The sequence below is a fragment of the Poecilia latipinna genome, unplaced genomic scaffold (assembly GCF_001443285.1).
Source record: "Poecilia latipinna isolate Pla-1442-1.1 unplaced genomic scaffold, P_latipinna-1.0 Scaffold585, whole genome shotgun sequence".
NCBI classification, from domain to species: Eukaryota; Metazoa; Chordata; class Actinopteri; order Cyprinodontiformes; family Poeciliidae; genus Poecilia; species Poecilia latipinna.
Genome location: NW_015113201.1, coordinates 162,672 through 178,806, shown reverse-complemented (window position 1 = coordinate 178,806; position 16,135 = coordinate 162,672). Strand labels below are relative to the sequence as shown.

Sequence of the window (16,135 nt, the reverse complement as noted above, 5' to 3'; positions counted from 1 at the left end):
ACATAGCAGAGATGCTACATTAGCTAAGAGATTAGCTGCACTAGCTAACATAGAAGACATGCAAAGTTATCACTCTTCTTTGATATCTGAACTGAAGCAGTTTTTTATGACTTACTAATAGTCTAATGCAAAAAAAAATATTCTTGGATTCTGACTGACTCATACCAGTTATTTTGGTTAAAATTTGGGATTGTAATGTCATGTTAAACCTCATTTGCTTCAGTGGTGTAGAGATTGGGTTTGTTATATGGTGCATCTACATCCAGTCCTAACAAGTGACTATAATGGGCTGAGCATAACAAATAAAATTATAGGATCAGCCAAACAGAACAGATTGCCTGATGAAAACTGCTGGAATGCAAAAGGGAGCACGTTTAATTAAATGAATGGGAAACGCAAACACAATGAAAAACATGCTGCTGCGTCACTGCTTGTGTTTATGTTAAGTGCAGGTTTAAGGCTAATTTCACAGCTCATTAGCTTCCAATGGAGCCAGTAGGAGTGCTGTAATACATGAGTTCAGCTCTGACATCAGAGAGGTGAGCTTTTATTGGACGGTGCTGATGACATTTTGTGTGTGTGTGTGTGTGTGTGTGTGTGTGTGTGAATTTGCATGCACTTTACAGAGGACAGACCTGGAGAGATTGGCATCATTGTGGCCCTGGCCATGCTCATACTGGGCACTTTCCAATGGGCTATCATCACCAGTATCAATGTGGACGGCCTGGTAAGCAGCCATAATCACAGTCAGTTTTATCTATCAGGACAGAACAAGAAGCCATCCAGTCTGAGGAACATACAACTCTAGTCCTTTAACACTGGATGCTACCGGAACATTGTTTGTGTTCAGAAACATGATTGCGGTGTTAATCAACTTATTCCTTCAACACTTCAAGGTCAAACGCGTGAGAAGATTTAGCTAAACATACTTAAGTTTTATTAAATTTTTTTTATCCATCTATACTATAGATCTACACTATATCTTCCACCTAGTGGTGGAACTCTATTGAAATTTGGTGCAACGTCCTATTTTTACCGATTCAGCTTTCCAGAGTTTCAGGTAGCTCTGGTCATTCAAGGAACTTCTTTAGAAATGTGGACTGTGGGCATTAGCTTTAGCATTGGGGACGTCTGCTGCAACATGTTTAGCACTGAGATGTTATTTTAGGCTTAAATACCTTCACTGATAGGCTAACTCCTTTTAACACAACTTCTACACACTGACAGTGTTGTCCAGCATCCCATCAGATTGGTGTTTGAAGCAGAAATGAGCCCGTTGACCAAGAAAAGCAGCTTCAGTGGTGACTGTTAGTGGTTGGTGCATTTACATGGGGCGACTGTGGCTGTGTGGGTAGAGTAGTCATCTTGCAATCAGAAGGTTGTAGGTTTGATTCCAGCTTCCTCCTGCCACATGTTGATGTGCCCTTGGGCAAGGCACAAATTGCCTACTGATCTGCATATCAGTGTATGAATGTGTTTGTGAGTGCAAATGAGTGAATGTGACTCTAGTGCAAAGGGCTTTGAGTGGTCAAAATGACTGGAAAAGCTATGTAAGTTCAGACCATTTACATGTGAATACAAAGATTCCAGTTTGAGAATTTTGTATTTAAAAAACAAATGGAATAATAATTATTGGTTTTGCTACCCAACAACTTTCACTAAACCTTTGTGATAACTGATACTCTTTTTACATCACTGTGAAGGATTTTTGACCAACTCTTCTTTGGCAGGATTTTGTACATAAATGGGCTGTTTAAGGTAATCTCAATCTGATTGGAGTCAAAACTTTGATTAGGACTCTCTAAAAACTTGATGTTCCTTTCAGAGGTGGACTTAGTGGAGCTCTTTGGTCCTGTTGAACTGAGGTTCTCTGGAGATATTTTGGTAATCGTAGCAGTGAGTAAAAAATAGAGTAAAAATATCTGGTTTGTTGGAAGTTAACATGTTAACATGGGTGACTTTAATCATTTAAAAACAACTCAAATATCAAAATGTTTTTTTCTGCTACTACTATTACTATTATTATAAATAATAGGAGTAGTAGTAGAAGTAGTATCAAGCAAAAATGTTTTACTCTAAAATCATCATTCATCATGCTCACACAGTGGTGTTAGTGGTGGTGTGTGTCCTCGAACTCTCCTTCTCTCTCCTCCTCCCAGATGCGTTCAGTGGACCGAGTGTTCAAATTCATCGACTTAGCATCAGAAGAGACCTTCCAAGGAAAGCCTGGAGGAAAAGGAGGTTCTGATCTTGTCATCAACAACCCAAGCGCGTACAGCTACTGGCCTAACCGCGGCCAGCTGGATGTCCAGGGTCTCACCGTCAAATACACAGAAGCTGGGCGGGCCGTGCTCAACGATATCTCCTTTGCTGTGGAGGGGGGTCAGAGTGTAAGTCCTGAGTGGTGACTGGACGTCCAGATGTCCAGGGACACCTTTGGATTTTAATTAGTCAATCAATCAATCAATCAATCAATCAATCAATCAATCAATAAGGTCTCTTTATGTAACGCATTTCAGCAATAAGGCGGTTCAAAGTGCTTTACATCATAAAAACACAAAACTACAAAGTGATAAAAGACATCATACAGTCACCAAATGTAATGTAAATATTACATTTTGATGAGTGTCATTACCAAAATCATTGTTACATATTAAATATGTTGGTCCATTATACATACTTGATCAGGAGCAGCTCTGACCAGGTGGGATTTAGTCTAGATTTAAAGAAACTCAGTGTTTCGGATGTATTGCATCCGAAACACTGGAAGTTACTAAGTGATATTAGTTTTCTAGTTCCTGCTTTGGAGTCCTGAACTTTCCCCAAAATGAGCATCACTTCATCCTATAGAGCTTTGAAAGTTGGTACACATAAACTCAGAATTGGGGAAAAAAAAAAAAAAAAAAACGTTTCTAAGCATGTTCTTAACCTAACATGAAGTCAGACATTTTGGTTCAAAGTCTTCTTTTTGATGTTTTACACATGTCGGATTTACTCTGAAGTAACGGCTTTAGAACTGGTGAAATAAGTAAATAAATTAAAGGGTGCAGATGTAACCCGTCCTCAAACTTGGATTTGCTGCTGTGGAACATGAAGCTGGTCTTCCAGTCCTGAGCACCTCTGAACCTCCTGTGTGTCGGCCGGACCACAGTCTGGTCCGGCCTGGTAAACATCTGAAAACGCTCAAGCTGAACCCATTGATGACAGGAAGTCACGTGTTTTACTTGTGGTTTCAATTTTGACCCTGGCAATTAGCATCTATATTAGCATGGAGTGGATTATTTTGGATTGTAGTCTTCACCAAAACTTTGCCACTAAACTAGACTTTGGTGGAATTCTCACATTAACATTTTTGTTTAACTCTATGTTGCCTCATAGCAAATCTTAACTGAATTTGACTTAATCTCCACAAACATGGTGACCCTGCAGTAAACACATTGAGGCGGTGGTGACACAGATCAGAACGTCGGCAAGAAACAAAGGACAGTAGTATGGAAGCACATGTCTGCCATGAATGGAAAAGCAAAACCTTAACCAAAAGCTGTAACTATGAGTTTTAAAGCCATCATTACGAGAACAAAATTACTTTTTCTTCCAAATGCATCCATTTGGCCTTTTGGATCTATTGCGCTGTCTGCAAAGATGGCGTCTGAGTAGGTGGAGAAGGACTATAGAGATGCTTTTACAATAAAAAAAAATCTTAATTTGCATAAGAAGGATTTAAGGAGAGTAAATGCACCATTGAATAAATTCTATGTAAAACTGACAATTACAACTTCCTGTTGGGCTTTTATGTTTTCTTTCATGGCAGAAATGGGCTTCCATACATTTAAGACTGCAGCTTTACTTTGTACTAAAACTTTATCATTTTATTCTCCTTTGACTCTACAAAGCATCTGAGGTACAGAACAACTGAGCCAGTTCAGCAGGAATCCTGACCAATCCGACTGTTTCTGATGGATTAGTTGATTGTTACGAGGAGAAAAGTTCAGCTTGGTTGCATTTGTCTTTAAAGAGGATCTAGTTCACACAGTACTGGACTCTAAGCATTTATCAGTGTTAAAGTGGTCCTAACTTTAACTTTAGAACCTCTGAGGACAGAAGACATCCATTCAGACTATTTTTCCTCAGCATGTATTTTAAACACTTTCCCCTGCTGGTTAGAATAATAATTATATTGACTCTGTTAGATCAGTCCAAGTTATTGATTCTCAATTCTAATTTCAAAATAAAAAAAAATATTTTTTTTCCTTTCCACCTCTGTTACCACATCCTGCCAAGCAAGATGTTGACTTATGTAGAAATAAAAGATAAAAAATATTAAAAGAATTGAAAGAGGTGAACTGGTAGTGTCTAGAGAGAAGTTGAAAGGTTCATTTCACTTCTTATCTTTGAATCTAAATGATTTATTAGCAGTCAAAGACAAAATAGAGGCTCTGTACTTTGGCCCCATTGGTTCATAAATTATGTTCTTCTGGGAATAATTATAATAATCAAGAGCTTCTCAGAATCAAACCTGGTGAGCATTAGCCCTCCAGTTTAACCCTGATGCCTCCTAATGACCTTTGAAAGGATGTGGAGGAAAACAAAGTTTGTATACGCTAGAGTGTAATATGTCGCAAGTTAGAACCTTTTAGCCCAATGTGTAAAAACACACTTTCTAAACAGAATGTTTTAATGTGGTGAAACAAATACTAATTTCCTCTGTTCTGTGTGCAGGTGGGTCTGCTGGGTCGGACCGGGTCTGGGAAGAGTACCCTGCTGTCCGCTCTGCTGCGCCTCGCCTACACCGAAGGGGAAATGTACATCGACGGAGTTTCTTCCAGCTCCATGTCCTTGCAAACATGGAGGAAGGCCTTTGGAGTGGTGCCGCAGGTACACATGTTCAAATTCAGACACATAAGGTTAGGCTGCTGGTGACTGAGGAAAATTAATGTTTAATATAGACAAAAATTATATTAAAAATGGAAAAAAAAAAGTTTTTCTTAAATTTTACTTTGCTTCATTTGTCGTGTTTTATTTTGGCAGGTTTCCAATGCAGTTTTTATGCATGTGTTATACACTTATGTAGTTTTAAATGGATGGATGAAACATTTGAGATTCAGGCTTTAATGTCTTTAATAAAAGGCGGACTAAATGGTGGTGGTCTAGAGGTGTGTGTGGGGTGACGTCATGTTGAAATTAAATTTATTTGCAATTATTTATTTCTCTTACTTTGATCTAAAAGAAAGTCTTCATTCTGACTGGAACCTTCCGGATGAACCTGGACCCGTACGGCCGTTACAGTGATGATGAGCTGTGGCGGGTGGCTGAGGAGGTGAGGCTGTTTCTAGTCAACTATAGGAAGGCAATATTATTATATATATTTAGTTATCGCTACAAAATGTCATTGTAGCAATAAAAGAACACAAAAGGGATATGAAGTGTTTGTATTGTAGAAGTCAGCCATGTTCCATCAGCAGCCTCCTCCGCCCTGTGCAGTAAGGTAAGCTGTGTGTGATTCCTGCAGGTTGGGTTGAAGTCGGTCATCGAGCAGTTCCCCGATAAGCTGGACTTTGAGCTGAAGGATGGCGGCAGCGTTCTGAGCAACGGTCACAAACAGCTGATGTGTCTGGCCCGCTCCATCCTCAGCAAGGCCCGCATCCTGCTGCTGGACGAGCCGTCCTCCTACCTGGACCCCATGTCAGTATGAGCACCAGGCACCAACACTCTGTGTTCTGCTTTTATCATATTGTTATAACGATTATGATTCATCAGTTTTACACTAAGTTGTTCATTAAAAAAAAAAATTAGTCAAAATTCAGTGTGTTTTTAAATCTTCTGTTATGAACAGTTTTCCTACTGACGTAAAGACTGGTTGAGGTCTTTTATTTGTTGGAATATTCTGTTTATGTCCCACATGCTGCAGTACAAACTGGACTCAGTGTGGATGATCTAAACATTTCCAGTCCTGCTGCAGTTCAAAGTTAATTGTTTCAGTTCTAACAAATATTTGATTCATCTGAAATAATGGAAGCTAGGCTAACATCACGGAGGCTAACCCTGATGCTGGCATTTAGGAGTGTGTTGTTGGCATGTTTGGCCTCATCTGGGTCAGTCACATTCAGAGTTGGCTAGTAACTTACTTGAGTAACTTTTTTGAAAAAAAAAAAAAAAAAAAAAGAAATTTTTTGAGTAATTTTACTATGCTGTACTTCTTACTTTTACTTGAGTAATTTTAATATTAAGTATTTCTATTCTTACTTGAGTAAAATTTCAGGATTTTCTACCCACTGAATGAAAACAAATATGTTTTAACCAAAAATTCACCATACACACACCCCTGCAATTTTGGTTACATTTCAGAAGTTTTATATTGAAAGAAACTGATTTGGGGAAAAAAATCTTTTGCCTGATTTTGTTATTTTTTGTTGTAATTTTTGTCCTTAAAATGTCAAAATTTCCACTTAAGTTTATATTTTGGTCCATCTGTAAATATTAAATGATTGATAATTGATAGAGTCACCTTTTTACCAAATACTTTTTTACTGTTGAGTAATTTTTTGGACAGCTACTTTTTACTTTACTTGAGTAAAAATATGTGGAAGTAGTGCTACTGTTACTTGAGTACAATTGTTGGGTACTTTCCTCTGGTCACATTAAATGTATGATTAGTCAGGACAAACTTCAAAATATGGCCAGACAAACTGCTGAGGCAATGGTTAATAACAGCCACTTTTTTATCCATCTTTTTGGCTTTTATTATTTTCCCAAGCCTTTGAAGCAAAATGTTTGACAAACTTACATTTAAGAAGAAATCAAATATTTTGCAGTCAATTTTCCTTTTTTTTTTTCTAACGCTTCGACTCTCAATTCCTATTTCTCCTTACCAGCCGTAATTAGCAAGTTCAAAACACCTGCCTTCCACTAGGTTTCTGTATTAGCAGAGCTGATGTCTCTGTAGCTGCATTTCTATTACAAATGTGCACAAAACTTAGTCAATAATCCACTAATAGCAACCCCCTCGCCCCCCAAAATTTTGAAATTGCTGTGTTTCCATTAAACAAGACACAATTAAAAACACATGTGGATAATTTTGTTCATGCAATAAGTCATTAAAAAACAAAAACAAACCATCCTCCTCCTACAACTTCCTGTCGTCTTCTTCATCATTTTTACCAGTAGTAACATCCAGCTGTTGATCATGTGAGTTGTGTGATGAGGAAAAAGTGTTTTGAAACGGTTGGAAAAAAACCACCTCAGTCTAGCACAAAAACTTAACGTTTTTTTGAAAACTGTTGTGTTTCCATTAGGCAAATTTGTTCTCAGAATTTCAATTTGTCTTATGTTTAATGGAAGCTGTTGAATGGTAGCTAACTTTGAGTCTTCCTGTCGTGACCTTGCTTTTCTTGGGTAAAAGTTAGTCAGACAGGGACAGGGTTTCCCAGTTTCTGCTCCTCCATCATTGCCGCTGATGTTCAGTGTCCCGCTGTGCGCTCAGACGTTTGATCGCCTCCAGGAAGCGGCCGCCTCCTGAAAGCGATTAAAAGTTTGTATATTTCTTTGTGCTTGTGGCGTCCTGCAGGATGAGGTCACAGTGCAGAGCAGACCATGCACGTCCTGTCACTGCATATGGTGACAATCTGCCGTGCTTACAGTAATGTTGCGCCCCTGTGTGTGTGGTTGGTGTAAGCATGGACGCAGAACATGATCATGGAGGGAAATGAAGCTTGAAATGAGCGATCCAGCTCTGTGCTGGCTTGTCTACAGGTTAAACTTTGATGCTGCTGATGATGATGATGATGATGATGATGATGATGATGATGATGATGATGATGATGTGTGTGTGTGTGTGTTTTTGTGTGTGAGCAGAACACTGCAGGTCCTGAGAAAAACGTTGAAGCAGTCGTTTTCCAACTACACCGTCATCCTGTCCGAACACAAAGTGGAGCCGCTGCTGGAGTGCCAGTCGTTCCTGGTGAGTTTCTAGCAGCACTACATCAGCCTCAGTCTCACAAAGTTAAAGTCTCTTCATTAATGTTGTGAGTTTAGGCATGCGTTTGTTGCCATGTCAGTGATGGGGGCTTGGTGGCTGAACAAGGTGGTGGTGTGATGGAACATGTGACAAGGAGGCCTTGTTACATAAGAGCACAGCAATGAAACCAAAATCATTTTTAATGATTCCTTCTAGCTCAGAGGGCTACAACCTGCTACAACTGCTCTCTCTCTCTCTCTACCTCTCTCTCTCTCTCTCTATATTCTGCAGATTTTTTTTCTCTCACTGTTTGAAGTTGAATCAGACCAAACTTTTCCTCTTTTAGCTTCGTTAGAATTACCAAAATATTTCTTTTTGCTAAATGCCAGAAAGCATGGCAAGAGAATTTTTTGGAATTTTTATTTTTTTGTAACTTTTGTCAAATTCACTTTTTGCATAGATTTGGTAGGTATCAGAGATTACTGTCTTTTAAACTGTGTGGTAGTTCTAACTAAGCTAAAACAATTTAACTTCAGACAGACAGAAAAATTTAGTTTGTGTCTTCTAATTTGGTGTATGTAAATATCTGGTCTCAACTGCGTTATATATATAATGCAGGTTTTTTTGTATTAACTCCTCTTTTGTCACATTGACATTACACTGATGTTTCAGAGCCGAAGAAGTATTTGAAATCTATTATTTACTAATTTTTAGGTTGGAAATGCTAAATGTATCTGTCCTATTATTTTTTTTACAAGGTTAATTGTTTTCCTTTATTTCAAAACCTAAAAATTGAAGAAAAAAAACAGCAATTCTTCAAAAATGACAACAAAATTCATACATGATAAAGTGGTATATTTATCAAGCCTCTAATAGTTGATATTTATATTTTTTTGCAAAAGGTCACAACATTTGTGGCTCTAAATTGTTATTATTTTTTTTATTGTACTGAGAACAAAAAGGATTCTTTGTTTTGTAATGGTTGCTGAACCCTGTTCTAGCCGAACCTGTAACTCTGTGGCTGCAATGACTAATCGGATATGTCTGATTATTGAAATAATTGTCAACATAATTTAGTAATTTATGGAGTGTTAGCTGGAGTATATGGTCTCAAAAGGACAATCTGTGAAAGATCAACACACTCAGAGCAGTAAATGAGCCAACACTGTACAAAAAATATGTACATTTTGCATCCAAGGTAGCCCCCCCCCCCAAAAAAAAAGATAACACTTTGTTTGAGGGGGTGTGCATAAGTCTGACATGACACTGTCAAACGTGACATAATACCTGTTATGATGATGAAGGAATCTTCATGAATGTTTGACTGTTGTCATAAACATCCACTTGAATATCGCTTCATGAATGTTTATGGCATAAACATTCATGAAGCGATATTCAAGTGATATTTAGTAAATAATGACATTTTATTCCATTAAATGTGTCAACTTTGCATGAAAAATTTCATTTTTTTTAACCAAATGACACGTCATGACAACAGCCGAAAATGTTCATGAATGTTCATCGTCATAACAGATGTTATGTCACGTTTGACAGTGTCATGTCAGACTTATGCACACCCCTTCAAATAAAGTGTTACCAAAATGGCTTAAATGAAAGTCGATTAATCGTCAGAATAAACGGTCATGGTTGGCTGCAGCCGTAGTTGTAACTGCTTCTCCCCTCATCCACAGATGATTGAGAAGAGCTCTGTGAAAAGGTACGACACCATTCAGAAACTTATGAATGAAATGAGTCACCTAAAGCAGGCCATCAGCCCCGCCGACAGGCTCCGCCTCTTCCCCACCCCCCATCGCCTCAACTCCATCAAGAGACCGCCACCTCAGACCACCAAGATCTCGTCGCTACCAGAGGAAGCCGAGGACGAAATCCAGGACACACGGCTCTAAGCAGCCAGCCGCGCGCCGCACGAACACGACCCAGAGTCTGATCCGGCCTGCAGACAGAACCCAGTCAGAACGACCTGACTGGCTTCAAACAGAATCACAAACAGAAGGATTCAGCCATAGAATCAGTTTTAACTGAACAAAACAAAAATATTGATTTTTACATTTTTTTAAATAAAGCCGCATATTTAAATAGGATATTTTTTAATGATTATAAACATGTTTTTTTAATTATTATTTTAGGTTTTTTATAGATGACGCTAGCACAATGCATGTAGCTGAAACAGTTTTACTGAAAGAAGCACAATTCGATCACTGTAAGACACAACAGCCAATCTCAAATGTCTGAATTATTATGACATTCAGATTGATGTCAGAATTTCCTAATACTTATAAATTACCCTTTTAAATTTAAATTGCACTGCTAAATATCTCTAGTGGGATGCACCAATAAATGGGTCCTGATTTCCTTCATTTTGGGAGATCGGTGATCGGCCGATACTGATATGTGAAGCTGATCTTATCTACCTTGGCAAAGGAAGATTTTTTTTTTCAACCACTGGCCTTTTCTGCTCTACAGTGAGAGAGGTCTGACTGACTGACCGGCCCACCAGGTCACGTCAGCATGTTTACGGTTATCAATAGTCACTGTTACCAACTCTGTGACTTTCCTGCTATATTTACCGACAATTCAGGCAAAAAAAAAAAAAATGGTACCAGCCAACATTGGAATCAGCAGGTCAGGCTTTTTAAAGAAAACTACAATCGGTGCATTCCTAATTGCTAACGTTCATCAACTTTTCTTGGTTTTGATGATTTTTTTTAAATAGTTTTTTTAGTTTGTTTTTTTTAAATCAAAGTATAAAACATAAATCACTGACTGTATGGCGTTACTCTACTGACAATACACAGTAATACAGCAGCTGTTTGAATCGTTTGTCTGCATATGTTTGCATATCCAGGCTCAATGTGATCTTTTAGGTTATATGCAGAGTAAATGTGATGACGTCACACCCAGCTTGGTACGAAACACCTGCAAGGAAGGTTGAGAAAAGCTGACTGTGAAACGTGAACGAGGATTTGTGTGAAGCAGTGAGTGGAGGAGCAGCAGGGAGGGAAAACATCCTCCGTGTGACGGAGCGGATGAAGTCCATGTGGAAATGCTTCATACTCTGGAATTCTTTGCTGTTCCTTCAAGTAATTGAAGGAACACACAACTAGATTATAACTTCTCCAACCATTCCACTAAAAACAAACGCAGTTCAGTCTTTTAGCTTTTTTAGTTTTGGTTGCCTGGTAGGAAGGCCCCGCCCACCCGCAGGCACTGACTCCGCCTCCGTTCTTCCAGCTGTTTTTATGGCACTCTTTCGTTGTTGTTCCCACAGGCAGCCTTTCAAGTTCAGTGTCCACCATAAAATTATGACCACAGAAACGGAAATACTGCTCAGGATTTAGTTCCAGACACACCTAGTTATAAAATCACATTTATCTGGTTGATTTATGGTCTGTCCAAGTTTTCAATCATCATTTAATCTTGGGTACATTTTGTCTTTTACAATAAGCCATATGAAATGTAAACTACATACAAATTGATGTAGTTCAGGCTGCAGAAGCGTGAAGTCATTGGTTTATGCAATATAGAGCCAGGGTTTCCAAACTGCGGCACGGGGCCAAACAGACTCAGTAAAATCTGTTGGTTATTTGTCTCTAAATAAGTCACTATCTAGTGACTTTTACTCAAAGGCTGCACCCAAATCTGCTTTTAACTGACTTTACTAAAACTTTTTAAATACAACAAGCATTTTGAAACGAGTCGCCGAAATATTCTTCTGCTCAGAAACAACTCTCAAGTACTTCTGACTTAGATGTTGGCCCATGTATCAAAAAGTTTGAACACCCCCTGAAAAGGAGAGCCAGCAACTAATGGCCATTAGAGGAACTGCACCTACCAATGCCTTGATATTCAGCTGCTTGCTGGTGTTGAACTTTCCTCCTGCTTGTCATCCAAACACAGAGCTTTTCTGCTTGTGGAGCAAGCCACAGGTACTTGCTTCTGATTTGGACTCGGTTCTGCTAAATGGTTAATAAACCTCAGAAATGCGTCAGAGTTTAACCTTTGAACTCAGCTCATGGAACTGCTTTCTGATGGTGTACGTCAGAACTTTCAATTAGTCTTCCTGACCCGAAAAGTAGCCTCGCTGGTGTCAGCACACACATGCACACGCACACACATACGCACGCGCACACACACACACACACACACACACCTGCAAAGCATGACGTTGTTGACTGATGCAAGTATTGAGAGATGACTCAAACACCCCTATTTTTCTATTTGTATGCACTTTACAGGTACCCTGAGGTACTCTCATCAGCTCTCACAGATCATTTTCTAATCAAATCGTTGAAATAAACCAACATTAAAGTTTGAACTCTTGTCATTAACTAATGTGTCCTGATTGTTGTGTAGATTTTTCCATTAGAAAACAATCATTTCTTTTGAAAGTTGGAAAGTCATTTTGATTCTTCAAACATGATCGTTTCTTCTTTTTGTTGAGGAAAGTGCTTTTGAAACTGAATAATATATATATATATATATATATATATATATATATATATATATATATATATATATATATATATATATATATATATATATATATATATTAAGTAAAAAAAACAACAACAACTTTTTATTACTCATAGGAAAGGGACACAAATGTCCAGAGAACTGCAAGTGTTTTTGTTCAATCATCTGTATTTGGAGTAAACCTATATTTGGAGAATTTGACTGTGTGGCAGCGTCTTCCTTTTGTCCCGACATCAACTTTATTGCTGACGTTTTTGGATCTTGCTTGTTGTTGTCTCCTGTTGCTAAAAGCTGTTTGGTTCCACAAGACAAACTATTAAACACCAGCGGAGTCAGTCTGACTAACAGCAGCTGTCAAGGTTTAGTGTGTCAGCTCACAATATTGTAGCCATATAGAGTGTTTACGCAGGAATCCTGCACATTTTGAGTTAATTATATGCAAATGCAAATTGTACTAAGTGTATTTTCTGGATATTTAAAGGCGTTAAATATCCAGACACACATCTCAATCTTTGTCTCTTCGGACTATAAAACTTGTCTTTTCTTGGTGTAGTAGTGTCTTGACTCAGGACAGAAGCTCTGGTCTCCAATTCATGACCAGATTTTGGAATATAATAACTAATTTCCGCTAATCTCAGGATTAGTTTGGGTTTTCCTTTGAACTTTTTTTTGTTTTGTCAAATTGTAAAACAGAAATTCTCCCTTCAAACTTCCCAGAGTTCTTTGTTCTTTCCCATTTGTCTGTGTTCGTCGCCCAACATCTCGTTAAATCATAATCAGGAAGTCATGTTAAATGATAATCTCTGAAAACCTTCAGCAACACTAATTACATAAAGTGAATGTCTGTGTGTGTTTGATCCTGTATGATTTAGAAAAAAATTCAGACAATTTAAATCTGATTCTATGGAGACCTGCACACGCCAAGAATCTGAACTGTTCAAATCCTATTGACGGTAAATGGCAAATATTTGATAACTTTTATTTGGATTTTTGTGCATCAAATAATTCTTTAATCTGCAATCACAATATAGAAAATAATTTAATTGAACTTTTTGACCACAAGTGAAAGAAAACATTGGCGCCCCTGAAGATAAAATGTATGTTTCTCTTTTACTGCAGTAGGATCATTACCTACCTTGTTAAATAAATGTGTATTAGCCATGATTATGTAGTTAAAATTGGATATTTATTGAGGTCTAACATTAAAACATTTTCTTTTTACATTTATTTATTGGGTTATAAACTTATGTCTTGATTGAAGATGATTGGACAAACCAAAACTCTCCAGACTTAAACACTTATTATTATTATTAATGTATTTATAAACAGGCTGGAAATGAATGAACATGAATCCGGTGGAAACGTTGGGCATTTAAAATATTTATTATGGCTTACAACTGACAGAGGACATCCTGTGTTTATACACTTCTATTACTTATTGCCACATCCCATTCACTTTGAAACAAGTGGAGGGTTTAAAACCAAACTTATTCTACAAACACTTATGTACAAGGTTTAGTGTTCTTATTTTTTAAAGTTTCCTCAGCAGTTTTTCTTTAAGGTTTCATCACTGTACAAGAGTAATACCACGTACACCAACCTATAGAGCATACTCTTATTTACAAATATATTTGGTAAAACCCTGATTAATTTCAACAGTATTTAAACCAACCTTGCAACTATCTGGAGATAAAACACTTGAATATCTCAAAGTACTTAATAGCAAAAAACAAGAAAGAACAAAAAGCCTGATAGTGTGCATGTGTGTGTGCATGTGTTTTATTTCTGCTGTGACCTTATTCCTACAGGAGAAGAAAACGATTTCACTGTAAGTACACCGGAGGGCTGAGCTGTTCCAGAAGGTTCAACACTGGATCTGAACGCCGTCCCATGATGCAATGGGCTCAAACACTTGAATTAAGGCAACAGAACAAAAACAACCTGCTGCTTTACTTTGTCTTTTCTTTTTTTTTTTTTTAATGTTACAGTGTTTTCACTCCTAGGTGAGCGCGTCGTTCAAATACTGTAGTAGAATCCACTATGGTCCCCAAGTACACAACTGCAGTACAGTGTAGCAAGTACAGAGAAGTACAAATCCAAGGTCGTCAGGTACCTAGTCTTTACATTGAGAATGGTTGAAGGTGGTGGTGGGGTGGGCCTACTGGTTGCTATGGTGCAGGTCTCTGTGGAGGATCCAGATATCGTCTTGTGAGCGGCTGCGCTCGTTCATGCTGTTGCGGTAGAAGTTGTTGTTGGGGGGGTTCTGCTTGGTTCTGCTGCTGCTAGCTGGAGCTCTCCTGAGGTTGGGGGGAGTCTGGGTCTGGTTGTTATTACTGCTGCTGCAGGCGCTGGACGCCCGCGTCTGCTGCCCCCTGCTGTTCGGGATGGGAAGCTGCGACTTGATGCGGGGGCTGGAGCGGCGGCTGCTGCTGCTGCTCTGATAGGCAGGCTGGATGGCGCTGCGGCCAGGCCCGCCGGGACAGATGGCCTGCTGGGACAGACGGATCAATATTGTCACACAGGAAACGGAACCTGGGGTTTAGTCAAAGCAACAGCAAAACTATACAGGGGGTCTAATAGTTGACTCTACTCAGAAGGGATTTCATTCTGATGGTTTACTCATGTGTGAAGGCTTTAGTTCAACATTATGACATGCAGCAGCTGCGTTTCCATTAACCGTAAAGTTGCACAAATTGAAATTAGGTTAATAAATTCACTTAATGGAAAAATGGCAATTTCAATGTTTTAATAAAAGGTTTTTGTGAGGATAAGTTGATTTTTGAGCTGCATGTTACTACTGGCGAAATGCAGAAGTTATTGGAGGATGATGGACTGTTTTGTTTTTTTCTCACAGCATCACGTCATAAAAAGTTGTTTCATTCCAACATGTTGAATCCATAACTCTTCTGTAAAATCACTGACTACAATTTCCCTGTAGCCACTTCCAAGTAGGCGGGGCTTGTTGCTCAACACCTGAGCAACTGATTGGCTGATACATGATGAGTGCTAGCACAATGACTGAATTATGAATATATATCATGTCCATCACTGCCATGATTTTTTATTTACTTTTTCAGGTGTAATTTTAATTTAATTTCTTATTTAATGGAGACACTGCAGTTGTGAAATTGTGTTTTTTCGCCATCAGCAGAATACAGACTAAGATTTGTGAACATTTGTAATGGAGGCACAGCTGGTGCCTCGCTGGAGAATTCAAATTCTCTGAACTTTACATTTGATCAAGTCACAACCATAAACATAATATATTTTACAGAGATTTAAAGTGACAGCCCAACACAAAGTGGTATAAATTATTCATGATTCTTAAGCTTCTTTACGAATATAGACGAAACTGCCTTCTACCCTGCCATTAGCATAGCTGGATCATTTACACAAAGTTGATTGGCAGCGTTAATACCCTCCTCCTGGCTCTGATTGGATGTTTCTGTTAAGCGGCGCATTTCATTACTGCAGACGGCAGTAGAACCACAGAGGGGAGCCAGAGAGGTTTGGTTATCTGTCAGGACATGATGACAGTTTGAACAAACATATTGTTTATTAAACTTATATACTGTAGATTTAAAGGAGTTTTAAATTCTAAAAAAATTTTCTAAGCTTTGAACATATTTTCTATAAAATGGAAAAGCACAACTGACAAGCCAGGAAAGAGTTTCAGAAAAAAGTCAA

The 16,135-nt window shown here is 38.4% G+C and overlaps 2 protein-coding genes across 4 annotated transcripts in view; one reads left to right on the top strand and one right to left on the bottom strand.

Annotated features, from left to right (window-relative positions):
• The window catches only part of cftr (CF transmembrane conductance regulator), a 46,177-nt gene extending 35,113 nt beyond the window's left edge, over nucleotides 1–11,064 (top strand). Inside the window, exons 21-27 of the mRNA XM_015042307.1 lie at nucleotides 627–727; nucleotides 2,160–2,390; nucleotides 4,720–4,875; nucleotides 5,228–5,317; nucleotides 5,510–5,682; nucleotides 7,852–7,957; nucleotides 9,646–11,064. Of these exons, the coding sequence (XP_014897793.1) occupies nucleotides 627–727; nucleotides 2,160–2,390; nucleotides 4,720–4,875; nucleotides 5,228–5,317; nucleotides 5,510–5,682; nucleotides 7,852–7,957; nucleotides 9,646–9,861 (1,073 nt within the window). The 3' untranslated portion in view covers nucleotides 9,862–11,064. The remainder of the gene's footprint in view (nucleotides 1–626; nucleotides 728–2,159; nucleotides 2,391–4,719; nucleotides 4,876–5,227; nucleotides 5,318–5,509; nucleotides 5,683–7,851; nucleotides 7,958–9,645) is intronic.
• Nucleotides 11,065–14,401: 3,337 nt separating this feature from the next.
• cttnbp2 (cortactin binding protein 2) overlaps nucleotides 14,402–16,135 on the bottom strand; it is an 85,469-nt gene continuing 83,735 nt past the window's right edge. For 2 of the 3 annotated variants that reach the window (XM_015042304.1, XM_015042305.1), the window contains one exon: nucleotides 14,402–14,939. In XM_015042304.1, the coding sequence (XP_014897790.1) occupies nucleotides 14,607–14,939 (333 nt within the window). In that variant the 3' untranslated portion in view covers nucleotides 14,402–14,606. The remainder of the gene's footprint in view (nucleotides 14,940–16,135) is intronic. The other variant, XM_015042306.1, reaches the window with a different exon arrangement.